The sequence below is a fragment of the Cajanus cajan genome, chromosome 1 (assembly GCF_000230855.2).
Source record: "Cajanus cajan strain Asha chromosome 1, NIPB_CcT2T_4, whole genome shotgun sequence".
Classification (NCBI taxonomy): Eukaryota; Viridiplantae; Streptophyta; class Magnoliopsida; order Fabales; family Fabaceae; genus Cajanus; species Cajanus cajan.
The window spans coordinates 86,051,524-86,073,167 of record NC_138517.1 but is presented as its reverse complement, the minus strand read 5'-3'; the positions used below and the strand labels follow the sequence as shown (position 1 = coordinate 86,073,167).

General features: G+C 30.6%; 3 protein-coding genes across 6 annotated transcripts; all 3 read right to left on the bottom strand.

The window, feature by feature from the left end:
• Positions 1 to 1,268: 1,268 nt before the first annotated feature.
• Positions 1,269 to 3,086, bottom strand: LOC109812715 (receptor-like protein 51). The gene has a single exon (XM_020376739.3). It carries the CDS (start codon positions 2,992 to 2,994, stop codon positions 1,735 to 1,737), a length of 1,260 nt encoding a protein of 419 aa, XP_020232328.1. The 5' UTR covers positions 2,995 to 3,086; the 3' UTR covers positions 1,269 to 1,734.
• Positions 3,087 to 10,989: 7,903 nt separating this feature from the next.
• On the bottom strand, positions 10,990 to 15,019 carry LOC109812731 (uncharacterized). Of its 4 annotated transcripts, none has more exons than XM_083066044.1 (6): positions 14,815 to 15,019; positions 14,391 to 14,655; positions 11,974 to 13,091; positions 11,694 to 11,858; positions 11,436 to 11,615; positions 10,990 to 11,186 (listed from the first exon to the last, which is right to left on the bottom strand). In XM_083066044.1, exons 2-6 carry the CDS (start codon positions 14,641 to 14,643, stop codon positions 11,172 to 11,174), a joined length of 1,731 nt encoding a protein of 576 aa, XP_082922170.1. In that variant the 5' UTR covers positions 14,644 to 14,655; positions 14,815 to 15,019; the 3' UTR covers positions 10,990 to 11,171. The 4 variants fall into 4 exon arrangements, with proteins under 4 accessions (XP_082922170.1, XP_020232355.1, XP_020232356.1 ...); XM_020376766.3 differs by having other exon boundaries at positions 14,391 to 14,715; positions 14,815 to 15,017; XM_020376767.3 differs by lacking the exon at positions 14,815 to 15,019 and having other exon boundaries at positions 11,436 to 11,609; positions 14,391 to 14,805.
• A 5,408-nt stretch (positions 15,020 to 20,427) lies between these two features.
• Positions 20,428 to 21,137, bottom strand: LOC109812733 (uncharacterized). The gene is made up of 2 exons (XM_020376768.3): positions 20,980 to 21,137; positions 20,428 to 20,912 (listed from the first exon to the last, which is right to left on the bottom strand). The coding sequence occupies exon 2, from the start codon at positions 20,894 to 20,896 to the stop codon at positions 20,711 to 20,713; it is 186 nt and encodes a 61-aa protein (XP_020232357.1). The 5' UTR covers positions 20,897 to 20,912; positions 20,980 to 21,137; the 3' UTR covers positions 20,428 to 20,710.
• Between the last annotated feature and the right edge of the window lie 507 nt (positions 21,138 to 21,644).

The window sequence follows — 21,644 nt, the reverse complement described above, 5'->3', positions numbered from 1 at the left end:
CAATAAATGTTGTGGAGATTTGTACTTCTCAAACAATACACATGTTAGTTTTAGGTTTCATAGTTTTCTTTTCAAACCTTTTAATGTGAGAACATAAACTCAAAAGATTGAGTTTTACATTGGTGGCATAGTAGACGAGCTACTCTTTTCATTTGCTTTATTGTTTCAAGTTAGTAGTATCAAGTAAAAAAATAATAAAAATTCAAGGAGTGTTACCGCTTCTTGTGCTTGTACATATTTATACATTTGCATTACTTTTCATAATTAAATTGTTTTTTCATAACAAAATTTTTAGAAAAAAATAATGTATAATATTAATTGAGTAGTCTATATTATCTTTAATGTCATTTGATTCACAAAATCTACGCGACCTTTATTTTTTAAAATATAAAAGATAAAAACTATCCAAATATGTAACAATTAATAGCGTTAATTGAATAATATTTTTATTTTTGATGTTATTTGATTGTGAGAATTTTTGATGTTATTTGATTGTGAAAAAAATGAAAATATTAAAAAATAATTAAACCTTAGGAAAAAAATAATTATAAAAGTAAATCAGAGGTAACGTAGGAGGTCACCAAATAATTTACAAAGCAATCTTCTCCAAACAATTATATTTACAATCAAGTCCAGGAGGTCAGTAACACAAGTTTGTGACTTTACATTCAACTCCCGGAGCTCACAAAACTAATCACTTATGACACGTAGATTGTAGGAGAATCACACAGCCTATGGTGAAAAAAATCCGAAGCTGGCATATAATGAATAATGGATAAATATTAGCAGTCCATTATTTTAGTACTTGGCATACAATACTATTTTCCAGTTTGGAATGTGTGTGGAAATCAAGTAGGACAGACAGCTCACATCCAACCATTCAACAGTAACGCATGCCAAAAAAATTGGACCAAAGCCAGATATTCACAATCATACAACACTATTTTCCAGTTTGCAAATCATACCATCAACCATTATCTACTTGAACTGCTGTCCTTTTCTCCTAGAGACCTAGTCAAGCTAAACAAATTTTTCTCCTCAACTTGTGCCCACAAATAATAGTGCATCACCATTTTAGCCACATGTAAAAGAACCTGAAATAAGTATCATCATACCATCCAGCTATTTAGCTTAATGTTCACAAAATTTGGCCTCCAACTTCTACGGTGAAGTGAATTCCATGTATATGAAGTATGAACAAACCAAGAATCTAGAAAGCAAATAAACACAATTTCCCCAGCTAAGCAAGTAAAAAGGCAGACAATTAATGAATGCAACAGTGAAAGAAACAAATGAATTGAAAAGGAAAGTGAGGAGAAAAGCGTTATGAATAATAAGTGTGAAAAACAAACGCTTGTAGTCCAAGTAACATACATGTTCAAGAAACCACATCCACATCCACCTTTTACTCCAAACAACGAATAATACGGTGTTAAAACCTAGCCATTGCATTGCACAAGCAATTGTTCCTCATTTTCCTCTCCTCCCACACTGCACCTTTAACAGATATCCCCTCACCAAAATTTAACAATTTTTTTTTTTCTTCTATTTTCGAATTTTGTTTCGGCAGTTACATTTTCATTTTGTTTCCTCTCCCTCTGAAGCCTACCTTGTAATGGTGTAACCACTGTATAATAATAATAATAATAATAATAATAAATATATGAAACAAGCACTGGACCGAATGGATGAATTTTCCTAATCTAAAACCCGGAAACCAAACCAAAATTTGCTCTAACGACAACATTTGGAACACAAGATCAAGAAAACAATGAGAAAGACGATGGAAGAGAGCGCAATGGCGACACCGAGAACGAACTTGTTAGGTCCGTGATGATGGTCCTTCTTGTGCCTACTCCCCTCGTCGTCCGTTTCATCGTAATCGTCGTCAGTGGTATCATCGGCGGAGGAATCCTTCGCCGGCGGAGACACCGGCATTCCGAACTTATCGCAAGGAGAGATCCGAAGCTTCAACTTGGAAGACAGGACGGAACGGTTATAACAGAGGTTGCTGTTCCCAGCGACCTTGAAGACTTGCAAGCGGTTGATAAAGGAGAGGTTGAAGGGAAGAACGCCGCGAAGGTTGTTGTTAGCGAGATTCAAGTAGCTGAGGGATTTGATTTGGGAAATGAACTTAGGGATGGAGCCGTTGAGCTGGTTGGAGCTGAGATCCATGTGAAGTAAATCTGGTAGAGCGGATAGGGAATCGGGGATGGAGCCGGAGAAGGAGTTGGAAGCGAGGGAGAGGTTTTGGAGGGAAATAAGGTCTCCAATGGAGGGAGGTATCTGGCCGGAGAGGGCATTGGAGGAGAGGTTTAGGGTTTGGAGGTTTAGGAGCATGGTGATGGAAGGGGGAATGGAACCTTTGAGGTGGTTTAGGGAGAAATCGATGTGTGTGAGGTTGGAGTGGAGGTGGCCGGGGAGGGATCCGGTGAGGTTGGCATTGGAGATGGTGAGGGAGGTGAGTTTGGACATGTGAGCCAGGATGACGAAGGGGCCGGAGGCTTTCACTTGGACGTCGGAGACGGTTAGGTGGGTTAGGTTTTGGAGCTGGGAGAGCCAGACGCCGGAGACCTTGCGGAGGCTGTTGACGCAGGTGAAGGAGGTGAGGGAGGTGGCCAGCTGCGGCGGGAGGTGGGTGGGGGCGGCGGGGCAGTTGAGGAGGGTGAGGGAGCGGAGGGTGGAGAGGGCCTTGAGGGCGGTGAAGGAGAGGGAGAGGTAGGATGAGCAGTTGGCGAGGCGGAGGGATATTAGGTGGCGGAAGGGCTTTGCGTTGTCGCAGAGGGTGGCATTGTGGAATGAGGGTTGGCCGCAGGGGTCCCTCGCTGTGGGGATGTCTAGGGATTCTAGGGCTATCACTTGCTTTGGGTCAAGTGTCGATGGGGAGGATGTTGGCGCTGGAGATGGAGGCTCTGGCTCTGGCTCAGGGGCTCTCAGGGATGTCACAATGCTGGAGGAGCACAGGAGCATCACAATCACAACAACTGCTTTCATACTGTACTACAAAATGAGAGAGATAAACGCTGTGCTGTGCTGTGCCTTGTGCCTTGTGCCTTGTGACTTGTGACTCTGTCACTGTGTCTGTGTGTGCCACTTTTCTTTCTTAAATATTAAATGCCACGTTACCACACTTTTCTAATGCTATTTCCCTATTTCCATCATTACTTATTAGTTTAATATAAACCTTTTTATTTATTAAAAAATACCTTGGCTAATTCACTTTGAATGATTAATATGCAAGTATTAATATCGATGTTCTACTCCAATAGATAAGTTGTGGGATTCAACACATCTTACATGCGCTTATTAGTATTAGTCTTAAACATGCTTTTAATTTTTGAAGAATAAATGGGTTTTAATTTAGTTTCTGTAAATAAAATTCTCTTTTTAAAATTTATAAACATTTTGATTCTTGTGGAATGATTAAATTTTAGTTTTCATCATTGCAAAATATTTTTCTTTCATTTTCATTTTTCTAAAATTTAAAGTGACTATTTTTTATCTTTAAGAATTATTTTGAAGTAAATAAATGATGATTATTTTAAGGATTTATATAAATTTTTAGAAGTGTTAAAGATTAATATGATATCATTAACATTTGTTGTAAGTAATATCTAAGATGTTCACTTAATTTTTTAAATAATCATATACAAATTTAAAAATAATGGTTTCAAATTTAGAGGGATAAAAAATAAAGATCTTTTTATAAAGATCGAAATTAAAATTAGTTAATTCTGCAAAGACTAAAAATATATTTAAATCTTAATTTGAGTCTTTTTATAATGGGTGAAACAATATTAGACATAAAAAATGCTTTAAACTTTTATATCAAAAAACAAGAGTTTATCAAAAACGCAATCCCGTGTTCCAAACTCTTATTTTTTGTTCTATTTTCTTTTCTTCATCCTCCTCATTCTCTCTCATTCAAGTAAACTATTTTTTCTCTACTTTCCTTTTTTGTATTTTCTGTTGTTATTGTTTAAATATTAATAGTTTGGTAGTTTGGAAAAAACATGGTAGTGGTGAAACACATAATGTTGTGACTACAAAAGAAGATGTGAAAACGAGAGAAAAAGAGGATGATAAAGAATGTGAAGAGATGCAACAAGACACAAAAAGCATGGTAATGAAACACATAGATGTGACATGAAAGAAAGAATGTGATGACATAACGTAAAGAGATGTGATAAGAAAGAAAGAGTGTGACGGTGAAACAAAAAAAGTGAGATAGTGAAAAAGAAATAATATAATAATAGAAGCATTTGTTAACTTTAAAAATATGACTTTTATATCAATTATTTTATAATCGATATAAAAAGTTAGTCAAAACTTTCTATATTGCAAAAAAATTATCACAAGTCTAAAACCAACTTAAAAATTTGTTTTTATTCCTCATGAAAAGTGTCATACATACCAGTGTATTCATCTTTCTAATCAATTAAAGCATTATAAAACTTCACAATCTTCTCCATGAAACTATTTATAAAACTCGTATGTCAAAGCCTAAAATAAATGAGTCATAATTTACTAGTTTGACCTCAAATCATTATCAACCTTTTAGCTACAAGTGCTATAGTCTATTAGCTATCAATTCTCGTCATTTTTTTTATAGAAATATTAGCAATTAGTGATGCTTAAATAGGAACTTTATGCAATAAATTGCCACTGGCGAGTAAATTTATTTTTCTCATAACTAAATGTTCAAATGTGCATCAAATTTGTGCCCAAATTCGCTAAAATTTAGGACTTTTTTTTGGGTAACTTTGCTTACTTTTATCAAATAAATGACTTAAAATATGCAATTTAAACAACATATAGTTTTGGACTTTCATCTCCTAGAATTCTCAAGTATACATCTTTTGAAAAGGTCAATTCATGCATTTCCACTCAATAATTTTTTAAGTAATTAGCATAACATCTTACTAAAATAGACTTTAATAACATAAGAGAATGATTCGTCAGAGAAATGATTCATTTAAGGTATGATAATAATAGAGTAATAAACACATAAACACATAAGATGCCTCATTATGACCTAGAGTAAGGAGAAAACAAAATTACATATTATAGGACGACTCTCGAGCAATTTTAAGTAACTGTAACTCTTTTCATTATTCTCTTTCTTGTATTTATTGATAAGAGAAATGCTCATCAAGGAAATGATCCATTTAGGGTATGATAAAAATAGGCTAATAGGCACATGAACACACATGATGCCTAATTAATTATGACATAGAGAGTAAGGAGAAAACAAAATTGCATATTTTATGATGTCTCTTAAGCAATTTCAAGTAAGTGCAACTCTTTGCTTTATTCTCCTTCTTGTATTTATTGATATGATTGAATTCATCTTTGCTCGATTACTCACTCCCCTAATTGTATAACCAAATTTTTAATTATGTTTCTTGTGGTTGTTGTTGTGAGTAAAAGAAAAGGAAGATGGAATTGATGTCATGATGTTTTGGTTTGGTTTTTCACATGATATGTCAATAGTGTTCTCTCTTTAAAGGTTTAACTTTATATGAAAGTAAACCAATATAGATTGTTGCATGAATCTCTTTCTCCTTACCCTTATTATCTTGCTTTAATCTTTAATATTGAAGTGCATTCTTGAAAATCTTGTATACTTTCTTTACTCTAAAACATATTTGATCTATGTATTTACTTATGAAATAACATTTTTTAAAGATAAGAAATTATTTTTCAAAAATAAAGATTTCAAGTAATATTTTTTGAATTCATTAAAAAGAGGTAAATCAATTTTATTGTGCTTTTAAAATTTTTAAAAGCTAATTCAACCCCTTCTTAATGATCCTTGTACTTTACATTTATAACATTGGATAGATGTTAATCTTGTAATGTTGGGATTCTAATAGTGTTTGTGAATACGCATGCTAGGGTTTAGATAAAAAAAAAAAAAAAATCTATGATTACCCATATATGTTTTCTACATTAATTTTCATTATATGTCTCGATTTTACCACTCTCATGGGAATTAATATTGATTTTGAATGTTAATATTTTATCATATTCGTATTTTTCATTGTTTGAGTTAATTTTTAATTATTGAAGTATATTTAAGTCCAGTAGTATTTTACATGTTGTGTATCCCTTGGACACTCCCAAGTACAAAAGTCTTATTTATTTAATTTAAATGTCACATAGCATGTAAAATGTGTTGTGCCCAAAGTGTGTGGGTATCCTCCAAAGTCCTACATTGGGTAGTTTTGAAGGGAGGAATGTTGTGCCCAAAGTGTGTGGGTATCCTCCAAAGTCCCACATCATGAAGTTTGAAGAAGGGAGTGGTAGACTACTACTATAAATAAGAGGTGATAGTTAGTGTCTACTCACCACAACAACATAGGTTCCAATGGGTGTATTGGGGACTTGGGTAGTTGTGTGTCATGAGAGGGTTTCCAAGTTTTGCCAGAAAACTTGTGTATGAAGGTTTCCAAGTTTTTCCAGAAAATTTGTGATGAGAGGGTTTGCAATTTTGTCCTTGTAAAAATTGTAAGTGGAGAGAAATAAAATGAGTTTGTTTTTGTTTCTCTATTTTTGTGTGTATGCTTCCGCTGTCGTTGTTTGAAGGCTTCTTTTCCGAACAAGTGGTATCAGAGCCGATGGTTTGATCGGGTGACTGGCTCGATGGTGGAGCAGTGTACCAGGGAGGAAGAGAAGCAGTGTACCGAGAAGGTCATATGAAGAGAGGGTTTCCAAGTTTCGCCAGAAAACTTGTGGGAAGGGGTTTTCAAGTTTCACCCATAAAACTTGTGAAGAGATGAGTTTCCAAGTTTCGCCAGAAAACTTGTGGGAAGGGGTTTTCAAGTTTCACCCATAAAACTTGTGAAGAGATGGGTTTCCAAGTTTCGCCAGAAAACTTGTGGGAAGGGGTTTTCAAGTTTCACCCATAAAACTTGTGAAGAGATGGGTTTCCAAGTTTCGCCAGAAAACTTGTGGGAAGGGGTTTTCAAGTTTCACCCAGAAAACTTGTGAAGAGAAGATGTTTTCAAGTTTCCCCAGAAAAACTTGTGAGAAAGGGTTTTCAAGTTTCGCCAGGAAAACTTGTGAAGGAGGGTTTCCAAGCTTTGCCAGAAAACTTGTGAATGATGATGGGTTAATGTGAGACTTTGGATGAAGGGAGGAATGTTGTGCCCAAAGTGTGTGGGTATCCTCCAAAGTCCCACATTGGGTAGTTTTGAAGGGAGGAATGTTGTGCCCAAAGTGTGTGGGTATCCTCCAAAGTCCCACATCATGAAGTTTGAAGAAGGGAGTGGTAGACTACTACTATAAATAAGAGGTGATAGTTAGTGTCTACTCACCACAACAACATAGGTTCCAATGGGTGTATTGGGGACTTGGGTAGTTGTGTGTCATGAGAGGGTTTCCAAGTTTTGCCAGAAAACTTGTGTATGAAGGTTTCCAAGTTTTTCCAGAAAATTTGTGATGAGAGGGTTTGCAATTTTGTCCTTGTAAAAATTGTAAGTGGAGAGAAATAAAATGAGTTTGTTTTTGTTTCTCTATTTTTGTGTGTATGCTTCCGTTGTCGCTGTTTGAAGGCTTCTTTTCCCAACAAAATGAAGCATGCAAGAGAAACATTTGTTTTTGTTAATTAGTTTACGACATCTATTTATTATTTTCTTGTCATTTAAGATTTTAAATCTTATGCATGAGAGATATATTTTATGTTTCTTTTGAAGTTATATAGGGTGTTTTATTTACCTATTTAGTTGTTAGATCATTTTCATTTCAATAAAATAAACACAGTTTTGTCTAAAATTTACGTAATTTTACAAACATATACATGTGTATGTATGCTAATAATTTCATTCTAGCGTGTTACAATTACAAAATTCAACAAATTTTAATTATATAATAATTAATTATTGTCTAAAAAGTATAACAACCAAATTTAATTTTAAAAATATTCATCTCAATAAGATTTTCTTTTTTATGTATGAGATTAGACGTATGTGTTAAGGTTTATTTGTTAATTAAGAAACATTTCGACTTTTTTATTATTATTATTAACAACTTAGTATGCGTTTAAATACCAATTTAAAATTACGGCAAACACATGGGACAAACTCTATTTTAATTTTAATTGCCCACATTATATTTAACATATTGTATATTAGTATTTTACTCATATTTTATTCTAATAAACAATTGTCTTCACTCTTTTCTCGTCAGAATTATCTTTAAATTTTGTTGTTAATATGCTGTATTTTTTTAATGAAAATATTGGTTTTGTAATATTAACAATAACATAATTTAGTTTATTAAAAAAAATTACCTTGATTTTTTTGTTTTTGTTTTAATTTTTAATCTTTCAATTTTGAATGTTATAATTACTGTTGTGTTTGTTTTTGTTACTGATTTATATTTTAGTTAAGAATAATTATTAAAATACTTATTGCATATATCAAACAATAATATAATAATTATGACACAAAAATAATATATAATTAAAAATTAAGAAAAGATAATTGTTCAACTACAAGGTTCATGCTTCACTTTTATCGTTCAACATTTTCATAAAAAAGTTATCTTTATGAATATCATAAAAAATAAGATGAGAAAATGAAGAAAAAATATAACTAAATGGTTGTTTAGTTATATATCTATAATTATAATAAGATAATATCACTTTTAATTTTCATTTTATATTAGATTATTAGTATTACAAATTTATACAGTTAGTTGAGTTATTGCGCACAACTTAAAATTTTCTTATCCATTACTGCTTATAGCTTGCATTAAATTAATAACCACTTGAAATAAAGGATATCTTTAAAATAAAATTAAAATTTATAGTAATTTAATTAATTTTCTTGATTTTAATAAATGTATTACGTATAATTAATACCAGGTAGTATGATATTTTGAAAGAGACAACCCTTTAATGGCAGTGCCTTATCACCATTTTACAAAAAATTATGTGATTTTTTTTTCAAGTATACGATTTTAAAATTGGGGTAATGTTAAAAATCTTACAAATTGCAAAATTTTAAAATCGTTCGGGGTCACAATCGAATACAACAATTGAAAGAAAAATCAACTACTTCACAATGATATAAGGTCTGTTTTATTAAACTTTAATATAGTATTTTTAAAAAGAAGTGCTTTTTATAAAAAGTAATTTTTTAAACTGATAGGAGTTGGTTCTTGAAAAAAATTAAACCCTAAATCCTTAAAAAAAATATTTATTTTAAAACTAGAAGTTTAGACAAATATGTTTAAAGGTTAAAAAAATATTTATTTTTATTAGAAAAGCACTTTTTAAGAGAAAAATTTAAACAAACCCATAATCAATCAACGCTTTATTTTTACGCACGAAATTTGTCTCATAGAAAAGAAGCAACAATTACATTTGCGACCTTACTTTAAAATGCTACATATTTCAACAAATAATTAATGTGGCTTAAATCATTATCATCATCCATATCTTTAACATTAAAGAATGTTAGTAATATATTTTTTTAATGCTATCTTTCTAATATTTTATTTATTATTGGCTACCAAAGAGAGCTTGAGAAATGGGCGGAGATTAAAAATTACTTAGAAGTTAGAAGGCAAAGAAAACCTTTCCAAAGAGTGGTCCCCAAGATTTAAATCCTCCATTAAGTGCATCCAAAAATCCAGCAACAACAACACCAACCATGTTAACAGTGATAAGGGTTGTTAAGGAATTAAGATGTAGTCCACTTGATATAATATATAATTCACCAAACTTCGTGTAGCTTTGGTAGTCACTCTGAAGTTCAATGAAAATAGTTCCCTATTAGTGTAGATTCAATGAAACAATTACTGAATCCATCAATATATGGAGCATTTGTGAGAACTGCAACACTCTACCTATATAAATCCAATCCAGTGAATGTTCAATTGTTCAATTAGTTTGATAGCAAAAATATTTAGTTCAAATTTCTGTAATTAACCTAGCTGTTTAGCTTTATAGATTAAGGCAGGTAATTCTCCATATGAACTCCTTTCAACATTATTTTTTCCATATACTTTAGTTTCGGTATGAAAGCTAAAATCGGTAATTTAAGGTAAGTAGTATAAAAATATTTAAGTGCCCATTTGTTTTAGTATTAGAGTATTGTAGAGTCAAAACAAATTGGTATTTAAAATTGAGAAAAATTACATAAGAATGTTCTTTTTATTTATTGAAAAGCATTGGAATTAATTTTATGTCGATAGAACAAATTTCAAATATTACTTTAATAGATAAAAATATATCTTTCAAAGATTAAGAGACTTCTCATTCTTCCATAAAAACTCATCTCATTTAATACTGTCAGTGTCACACATAAAATGGAAGTGATTCTCATTAAGAATGAGAAATTATAAACATAAATAATATCATCATAAATAAATCACATGTACATTTTTTCAAAAGTTTTAAACTTTTAAATAATATCTAACAATTTATTTCCTTATTTTCATTTCTTTAATAATTAAATATTCAGTAGAAAGTAAGGCATTTGACTTAATCGGAGGAGTGGGTCCCAGCCCAACTGATAATAATATTTGATTAGTTAGTTGCTAATAAACTAGCCGAATGAGCGTTTCTATCCTAGACTTATTCCTACAGATCATGTTCTCTATCATAGCCAAACCCAAAGTACAACCATTATATAGCATTCATTATGTATGTCATTTATCTTACTAGCCATAGATTTTGTTTTGGTGATTTAAATAATCTATGCATAGATACTAACCACGTTTACCTAATGGCCCCAACTTATGCAATGTTGATATATAGGTCACTCAATGATCATCGAGAGAACCCCAAAGCAGTAAGCTACCATCTATTTGCATATTTCAGAAGATCATTCAAAAGTTACCAACCTTAGCGCAGATACAAAAAAGAATTCAATACATAAATAAAGATTATGAGTATTTGAACGTTGTTAGACTCGCAATGCATATTTCTGCCAAATTCAAACTAGAACAAGATTAAGTAACATGATAGAACTCTTTACGTAGTACAAACAAATTAATAAAATCTCTCGAAATTAGTTCAATACATTGCATTCACATGAATCAGTTGCGTTTGTACAACGAGAAACTCATTTCGGAATTAGTTGACAATAAATATGTATGATATTTACAATTTCCGATTACAGCACCCAGTTGTCTCTTTGAAATCTACAAGCCACCAATTGCTAGCTCAACAATTCCTGAAAATAGAATACGTACATAATTGATACATCACCCAGGTTAGTATGCAAATTACGACATGATTATTTGGTAGTGTTAAGATTCCCATGCAATATTCATTTAAGAATAGAAATATGATAAATGTTAATAAGAAACTTTCTGACATGTTTTTTTCAACACATTCTTCAATATAGTAAGAGTTATGATCAGCTAACAGCTATTATAGCAAAGAGAAGACTGCTATAAGATTTTAGGGCCGAGGGAAATACCGCAACAGTAGTGCAATTTAAATCCACACCAGCTTCCATAAGGCAATGATAAGTTCTATATTTCCTATAACAGCGTTCTGCTTCGGTATCAAGCCATAAGTTCAAAAACAGTAAAGTCTCTGGGTGCATTTGTTTATCAAAATCCAGTGTTTTCCCTAGACTTCTCCGAATGACCTGAAGCTTCAATAATTCAAACATTCTTTTTCAGTTTTTGGAAAACATAAAGCCTGATTCGGTTCTAGCTATCATCACAGGTACCTGTGCAATTTCATTGCCTTTGTACTGGGCTTCACTGCTAGATGGTAAAAATATCTGTCCACCGTGACCGAACATTTTAAAAACTCTGTTTTTTCCCATACAATCATCTTGTGGATAAAGCTGGTTTGGATCACTAAGGGTCCCTATACTTGTCATCTCAAGTCCCTGGAATGTTAACATGCACACATTTTTCAATAAAGATTGAGCATAAAATATAAACAAAAAGGTCCAATTAGGCAGCTGACGTGCATAAAGTGCTATAAAATAGATTCATGCGTACCTTGGGATGCTCCATTGACCTATCAGGACAAAATGGATTATCTGCAGGAGTTGAATCAAGGGTTGAAATCCTTTGGCCACATCTTTTTGTGCTAAAATCATTCAGATTATTTATTATTTGCTGGATCATAATCGCATCATGACCATATTCGTTATTTGAGTCAACTCCATCGATACATGTTTGCACAAGCAACTCTGAAAGAACATGCATTGCACTGACCGTTTCCCCAACATCAGGTTTTGGAGATTTAATTAAAGACTTTGAAACACCTTCAAATGTTTTCAGAAGATCAGTAACAACACCAGCCCGAGAAGGTAATATTGACGGAGTTGGAATTGGAGAATGACCCTTTGCAGGGAAAACATCAATCATTGAACTACTAACCCTGGGATTTTCAGTTCCCTTTACGAGGTTATCAACATCTACAACAGTTTCAAGTTTTCCTTTTGAAATTAAGTAATCTTCTTTAGAGGAAGATTGTGTCACCATACAATGCAAATTTAGCACAGGATCCACCACAGAGCTATTTTTTGGATCATTAAGCATATGAAATGCCTTTTCTCTTCCACAGGTGTTACTAGAAGGCTGAAACTCAACTCCCTTATTCAGTTCTACCGGGGATTCAGCCCTAACAGTTTGCAAGAGCATGTTCTCTCCGGACAACAAATTAGTAGCTACAGGCGCACAGGAGTTAGAAGAGCCAAAATCATCCTTAACATATCCAATACCAGGAAAGAATTGAGGAGCCAAAGGGTTCAAACTGTTATGTTTTTCTGTTGCTTTCTCAACATTATTGATTTGTATAGATCCTGAATTTTCTATTGGAGTTCTATAAAAAGCCTTGGTTCCCTTCCAACAAGGAGAATCCACGTCAGAGTCACTTTCACCCAAATTCTTGGAAGACTGGTTTTGAGGAGTGCTTTCAGCAGAGGCCATATTATTTGTTGATAATTTGAGTGGGGAAACCTTGCAATCAGAAAGAGGAAAAGAGCTAGTTGCACCAGCTGCATGTTTTGTGCCTTTAAATTTTGATAGAAAGTCTTCTGCCGCAATTGCATTTTTGAAAACACCATTAGACTCCGTTAGACAGGGATTCAACCCATCAACAGCCTTCTTACCTGTACATATTATTCCATAATTTCTTAGCTATTTTTCCTATTTCCTTTAAATAAAATTGTAAATGAAGCATCAAGTTAAGACTTGTAAAAAATATCTATAATCAAAATTCGAACAGAATATTAGATGTCAATCCTACACAGATGCATTTGATAACCTTGGCAGAGTCTAATTGAAACAATTTATTGGTTCACTATAAAACTGATAATTCAAGATAAGAAGAGCGTAACTAGAACAACGAAGATAAGATCACTTCAGAAATGAAATTGTACATTTATTCACTTTATAATTGTAAAGGATTACCAAGTTACCAATGTATCTACACTAACACACTCATGGAATAATCAATCTACAAAACAGTTTTAATCCTGGTGGACTTGCTTATAAGTTGAAGGGATAGCTGATAATCATATTTCCACCCATATCAGGAAAAAACAATTTTCAATTCAAGACAATACCAAGTTAGTTGTTGCAATGTGCAAATTGACATGTATATCCGTTAGTAAACTGTAATAATAAATACAAGGAAACAGTAACTGTTTACTGTCCCTTAATTTACTGTTTGACTCGAGAACAAAGAACGAAAACAAAGAATATTAAGTAACATTAAAGAGCAGAATTTTCAGACGTACTTTATATTAAAACATCCTATTCATCTCAACATGAGCTTAATGTTTTTGACAATTTTGGAAAATATCTTACATATCGAATTGGCTAGAGAAGACTCTGCAATATGAAGTTCTGAAGAGTTGCTTTAGGAATTTTCCGAAATAAAATTTTCAACAGAAACAAAGATTCCTGGATTTTCTTAGCAATTTCATTTTTAGTATATAGAACCACATGCCTCAATTGTTAAACTTTATACACATAAATGCATGTCAGCAACCTTAAAACACAAATCTCAGAGTCTTACAATGCGCTTTGAATATGAAAAGGAGAAAGAAACTGAAAGTCTAAAAAACAAAACAGAGAAATTTCCTGCTTGTAATTCTCATTTGAGCAGTGAAAAGCTTAATACGTTCAAAAAATTGTATGACAGCAAAATCAATTGTAAAGGTGACGTAAACATTAAATGCATCTAAATGATATATTGGCCTCAAAAGCCAAATCTAATGGCTTGAAAATCAAGTAACCAACAAGACAAAAAAAGGCACAATCAAATACCAATATCTACATAATGATATACAAAGAAGTAAAAACAAAAGCACGAGAGTCAAACATAAGCACCCCAGTCATTCAATCAAACTAATACAACAAAAGAAAATTTGCAAACCATAAAAAAAAAAAAAAAAAAAAACTACCTTTGTGAAACACGGTGGAGTCAGCAACATCACTTCCTTTGCCATGGCCTAAGGATGAGTAACTAGGAAACGAAAAATCCCCACCAAACCCATCAAAGTCACCTTCTTTTGGCGATTCGTGAAAAGGGTGACATTCAAAAAGGGAACTTGAAGAGGGTTGAAGGAGAGAGCGGTTGAGAGTGAAGGGCTTGGCCAGTGGTGACAAACGGGTCGTGGTCAACGAGGTAACTTGCTTGCTCTGATTCTTCATCATCCTTTCTTCTCTCTACTTTGCAATTTGGAAGCGTGAAACCAAACAGCAGAAGCAGATAGAAGAGAATCAGAACTCCGAAGAGTTACATGAAAAGCGTGTTAGATTATTGACTTACAGAAAGTAAAAAAACAAAAAGTATATAGCTTCGTTGCCAAGTAGTATGTGCTTTACCTTACCCTCTCTCCTCTTTCTACTTTGTTGGATTTTTTTTCGTTAACGTTTGATTTTCCCAACAAGAACACCCACAAACAATTTATGCAACCTTTTTTATTTTTATTTTTTACCAATAGAGAACGGGGAGAATTCTTGTTGAGTTTTCAAAGTTGCAACAGACGAATAGTTTTTGTGAAAAAATACAACAAATTCTGTTCGTATCTTTTTTTTATAATTAAATTTGGGATTTAGTTTTGATAATTATCATGGATTTTAATTATTAACATGAATATAAATAAAATGCCAATCTTTTTTAGAAAATACTAATTATTACTAATATTTGTCTTTTTTAAAATATCAAATATTCCATTTAAAGAAGGTGTTAGATTAGTTATATTTATAGTAAGTAATCATGTAAGGTAAAAAATTAAGAGTGTATCTTTAACTAATTTAAATTAAAGTATATTTTGAACTTATTTAAATTTAAATCAATATTTAATGTATATTTTTTCAATTCATGATTTTTTTTCAGCTTTGATTCATGAATTTATTTACTTTTAGAATATTCACAAGGATCGTAACGATTCGACAAATTTTTATATTTTATAGTTTAACAACTAATGGTAGAAAATAAAAATATTATAATCTAGGATTATCATGTAAATTTTTTTAAAATATATATATATATATATATAATAATCTAAAACTAAAAACATATTTTGGGTTATCGATTAAGCAATTATTATAAAATAGTTACACTAGGTAGGTCAAGTAATATCGTTATTCTTCGGCATATTCCTAAAACGGACTCATCCTCCCACTTGAACATGACTTGCTCCCATAACTCATGTTCAAATTGACGGATAATTATAAAATATTTTACATGTTAATTTGAATTAATGAAATAAAGTATCAAATAAATTTTAAATTTTTAAAAAATTGCATACTTAATTTATGCATTAAGAATTTTAAATTCAATGATTAAATTTAAAATTTGGTATATAATATAAGTTATTGAATAAAATAAGTTTAAGTAAATTTACTTTTAGAACAAGGAGATTCGTCCTCTTTCTTTATCTCTCTCTCTCCCCCTCTCTCTATATATATATATATTATTTTTTTACAAATTCAAATAAGAAATATCGTTAGATTTATCTTACGAAAATTTATCTATGAAATACACATATTTTCCTTTTATAATTCATAAAAAAATATTTCAACGTAGTAATTTATGCGGTTAAAACAAGTAAATGTTCATATTTGAAATAAATATATTAACGGTGATCAATACAAATAAATGTTTTAGTTAGGGTAATTAAGATTTTATAAAAATAAAATATTTAGATTATTTTAAAGGGCAAATCTTGAGTATAGTTCTTTATGTATGGTTGGTATTGGTAGGCATGGGGTGAGGCGTGTACGAGTTTCATGATACTCATTCTTGCAATTCAAACTCATCCTCGTCCCCGTCTTCGATATCTAATAGGTATGTAATTTTCATCTCATCTTCGTCCTTGTCAGATATCAGGTATACTCGTACTCGTCAAAAATTAATTTTCTTTTTGCAAAAAACACACAATATTTTTAGTTGATCTTTTTGTTATATTACAATGATAATTGAGTCGTTTGTCTATATCATATTTTAATCAAAAAAATTCTTAATAATTAAGCAACCACAAATGTTTCACATCATAATATATAACGACACATAATTAAACTCTTACATATTAAACAACTACACATAATTAAAATCTTACAAATTAAATAATCATAAATGTTGAGTAATGTTACAAATAAACAACACAATGTTGAGTTGAAATAACAAAATAAATTAAATTTTCTCAAATCAAAAATATAATTCATCTTGCAAGTGAAACCAGGGTGGGGATGCTCGTCTCCGTCCCTGTTCCCAGTTTAATATTTTGGGTTTTATCTGTACCCGATCAAACCGGATATTTTTTGTCAAAGTCGGGATGGATTCAGATATTACCCACAAGTACGAATTTATTTTTCATCCCTGTTGGTATTGTTCTTTAATCAGAGTTGGAGTTTTAGCTTAGTACAACATACATAAATGTACATTAGTGAGATCTATATTAAATGTAAATGTATACCACTGAGGTAAAATCTCAATTCTGATTATAGAACAACATCAACAACATAATGAACTGCACCTAAGTTTTGTTTTATTTTAAATTAATCAGTATTGAAAAAATAAAAAACCATATTTTATATGGACTAGAAAATAAGACAAACTAGTTAGTATATAAGTAAAGGACTATTCTCAATTTACAAACTAGTCTTGTATTGTTGTTAGGCCAAAATTCACTTTCTAAGATAATGTCTTAGCAATTTTAGATCTCCTAAAATGATTACTTATCATTTATAAACACTAGTTCAATAAAGATGAACATGAAGAGGTATATTGAAAAGAAAAAAAATCAACATTAACCATAGTCTAAAGATAAAGTCAAAATGAGGTATAAAAGTGAAGGGACAATGTTTCACCTTATTATCCAATTTTGTAGGGATAGTAAAACCCAAAAACTACATGGATTACTCTTATTCTATACTATCTTTAAACTTATATATAAATAAAAAGTATCTAAATTTCTTATACTTAAATATATACAAATTCTAACTAATTTGAACTTATTTAATACTATTATTTTAAAAATATTCTTTAAATTAAATGTGATTATTATTTTCAATAAATGTTATTGAACTTAGTTCAAGAATATTAAAGTTTAGTTTTTATATAAATTCAATAAAATAAAATGAAGTTAACGAATTTTCCATTACATACAAATTTTCTTTTAATTTCTTGTGAAAAGAGGTTGTGTGGATTTACGAAGGATCAAAAGAAATAAGAAAAGTGTTTACCTTTTTTTTAATAGTTTTTGTAACGATAGAAAAAGGATTCATCATTATACTGTATGTTTTTACATTTTAATTTGTTAAATAGGGCGAGTTTAGAGCATTATGTTAGTATCTCTATTTTAATAAGATTGCTAGTATTTCTGTGTTGAAGATTTATTATCTTCGAAAAGGAAAATTAAAAAATCGATTGACTAAATATATATAGTGACGAAATATGTTTGATATGTCATTACTAGATCTTTTATGTATATACAAAAGATATACAGAAAGGAAGATTTTTTATGTGTTATTTTTATCTATGTTATTCAAAATTCAATAATTAATGAATATCAAATTAATGATATGATTAATATCTTGTATTTATAAAAATAAAAAATAAATAAATATTTTTATTTTTTTAAAAAAATTAAAATTATAAATTGATAAAAATGAAGAAATTAAAAAATACAATTTACTCTATATATTTTTTCGAATTTTTTTTATATCATCGAAAGGGTTTCAGAATCTCATTTTTTTCCCTTTGTGCTAAACAAACTCGTTCCTGATACCAGTTTTGTACATGAAAGTCATGTCATTACACCCTAACAGTGAAAAAATAAAAACTTATTCTTAGTTAAGGAACTTGTATGAAAAACTTGTTATTGGAGATTATCATTGTTCTCACTTCTCACCCATGGTTCTCCATGCTTGTTGAACCAGTAAGCCACTCTCCTTGTTTAATAAGCAAAATGGCCCTTCTCTCTATCATCTTTGATTATTTCTCACTTTTTTTTTCCACATTTCTTACACCACGTAGGGTGTAACTATTAGTTAAAAAAATTAGGACCATGATATCTACACCTTTTTTTTCCTTCTTTTTTATAAGTACACCCCTTTAAAAAAAATTAAAATTTTAAAATATCTTTAATTTTTATTATTTTTAATTTTTTAATTTTACACTCCTAACATTTAATTTAATACTTTTTTTACACACATCTTTCCCTTATTTTTACATGCACCCCCTTAATTTTTCTACACCCCATCTATTTTAGTAGGTAATTTTAATTCTTTTAGTTTTACATTGTTTTTTTTCTTCCTCTTTCAGTTTTTTCACTGATTTCACTATTTACATAGTACTCCAGAATAGTGAAAATATATTTTTTTTCATAACATTAAACTTATTGTTAAGGTTTTGGAGGGGTAAAAGGAAAGGAAGTGTTGAAAGAAGAAATGCGTGTCTAGTTTGATAGAAACTGTTGAGGAAGCTGCACGTACTTAAAATGTTGTAGCTTACCATTTCTATGATTTAGGTGCATGTGAAAAAGTGAAAGAAGTGAAAAATAAGAGAATAATGTAAAAATTGAAATAACTAAAACTAACAACTGAAATAAGTGAATAATTGGAAGAAGATAAGATGATACATGTGAAAACTGAAGAAAAAATAGTAAATTGAAAGTTGAAGATGTAAAATTAAAAAATTAAATAATAAATAAAACTATGAATATTTTAGGAATTTAAAAAAAATAAAGGAGGTGTACTTATAAAAAAAAAGATATATATCATTAGTCAAAAATTAAAATCCAATTCTTTAAAATAAATTATGTACCTGATTAAACAAAAATAAAAAAATACAGCGGGTTAAAAGCCTTAAATATAGGAAATAAATTATGATAGTTTTTTTTAATTAATAAATAGCCTGTAAATACACTTGTAATTATTAAAATTACAATTAAAACACATTCAACAGATATAAAAAAAATATAAAATTATTAACATATCAATTTTTATTTTTTTAATAAATAATCGTGAAAATCTAACCACATTTTTCCGTACATAAAATGATTGAGTGCGAACTGCGAAATCCAGTATCCAAATAGTCCGCAACATTTCTTTGAGTACTCCCACCCATCTCCATTGCACTGTTATGATGGCGACTTTTGATTTTTTTTTTCTTTCCCGATACATCTTTTTCTCTCCCGAAACATGCGATATTAATAATCCTAATCAAATCAATACATTTCGTATTTTTATATTTTATTTAATAAAAATATTTAAAAATTATCAATAATTATTTAATTAATTATTATTGTTCTGTATTTCATTTTCAAATTTTAAGATTTCAATTTCCAATCAATTTCGAATCTTGAATTTATTAAAATAATTATATCTTGATATTATTTTTATTATTTAAAAATAAATTATTTAAAATATATTTAAACCAAATCCGACTAACTCCTTCGCATATTATAGCTGTCATCAGAAGAATGGATTGAGCTGCACTATACTTACAGATAAAACGTTGCTCATAGTTTAAAAAATGAAGCCTTTTTTTTTTTTTTCTTTTTTCTTTTCGTGAACTCGAGGGATGACAATGACATACCCTAATAGGCTAATAGCTATTTTTATTATTATCCAATCCTATATTGTTTAATTCACAGTGCCGAATCTTATATTACCACATCATTTACTTTGAAAATAGATGATAACGATTAATGCACAATATATTGAAGTATAAAATTTTCCATATCGCGACAGTTCACCGATCCTACCGAGAATCAAACTTCTTAGTCATCAGTTCTACGAAAAATAAATCCTAGTAACTAAAGATATTTTTTTTGATAATTGTAACTAAAGATATTTTCAATAGCTACAGCTAGAAGCCTACAAATCTTTATCTATATAGATACACCCACAGAATAATGCCACCGAACATTAAATTAAGAAATAGACGATTTAGGATCCGTATTGTGTTTATTATTATTTAATCAATAATTAGAAGAAAAAAAGTATAATTTCATTAGAGAAATATATTCAAGCACACTTTTTATAACATTGATTCCATAGAGAGTTTACATTGATAAGTGAATAATTGAATAAAGAGGTGGATGAAGGTTGTAGAGCATGGGCCATGGGAGTGAACAGCGTTGGATGCAATGGAACCCAGAAAATGCATGCAACTCAAAGTCAAAATTTAAAATAAAAAGAAAAAACATTAACAAGTGAAGAGAGAAAATGGATGGAGCGTGAAATTTACAAGTGAGAAAGGTGAAAGTAATTAGGAAGTGGGAGAGGGTAGAATGGTCCTAGGGGTGGGGCGAGAAGAAACAAAGGGAAGGGTACGGAGGATGAGAAAACGAACCCGTCGAGGGACAGGGGCTGAACGGAAAACCTGCTCGAGCACCCTCGCCAGCAACGCCGTGTACTCCTCCAGCACTTCCGCCACGATCGCCACCAGTATCATCTCTTTCCAACAATCACTGCAATTGATATCAATACCTTTTCATTTTGTTTTTTAGTTTAAATAGAGAAAGAAGTGGAGCCTACCTGGGTAGCCGGTAGTTTTGGTTGGAATGTTTTATAATAACAGCGGCGCCACCACTCTGGCAAACTGTGCAAGTACAAGTGACGATGGTAGCCGGTTTCCGGTTTAGACTTTCAGTGTGCTTTTTGCTTGCACTTCCCAATCTTATCCTCTCAGCCCTCAGGACCCTTTAACTTTTTTTATTGTTTAATTAAAATGATAGTGATAGGATGTCGCCATCTCTTGTGCCACGTGACCGGTTCAAAATCTATGAATCATTAATTCATTATGCTTATATTAATATATATATATATATATATATATATATATATATAAAGTTACTTTAAAAAAATCATTTACAAAATATATAAATGGAACAATACTTGCTATTATTTCTAAAGAACTAACGTCCTACAAGCATTAAAAAAAATTTAAATACTTTTACCTGTATAATGTCTGCATAATTTAAAATATATTTTTTAATTTTTATATTTATTTTTTTAATTATTTTAATTATTATAACAATATAGATATTTTAGTTTTTATATTTACAATTTTTAAATTTTTTTAATACCTATTGTTAATTTTTTATAACATTGTTTATTTTATGTTAGCATGATAGAGATTTTCAATTTTGTGATAGTAAAAAAAGAATATCTTAATAATGACCATCATAAGTGAAGACATA

What these genes read in the sequence shown, in the direction of transcription:
- LOC109812715 (XM_020376739.3), bottom strand. Translation starts at nt 2,994, where the DNA reads ATGAAAGCAGTTGTTGTGATTGTGATGCTCCTGTGCTCCTCCAGCATT.
- LOC109812731 (XM_083066044.1), bottom strand. Translation starts at nt 14,643, where the DNA reads ATGATGAAGAATCAGAGCAAGCAAGTTACCTCGTTGACCACGACCCGT. An exon ending in CTCCACCGTGTTTCACAAAG is followed by an intron (nt 13,092 to 14,390) that starts GTAGTTTTTTTT and finishes TAATATGTACAG; the next exon opens with GTAAGAAGGCTGTTGATGGG. An exon ending in GGTCAATGGAGCATCCCAAG is followed by an intron (nt 11,859 to 11,973) that starts GTACGCATGAAT and finishes TTAACATTCCAG; the next exon opens with GGACTTGAGATGACAAGTAT.
- LOC109812733 (XM_020376768.3), bottom strand. Translation starts at nt 20,896, where the DNA reads ATGATACTGGTGGCGATCGTGGCGGAAGTGCTGGAGGAGTACACGGCG.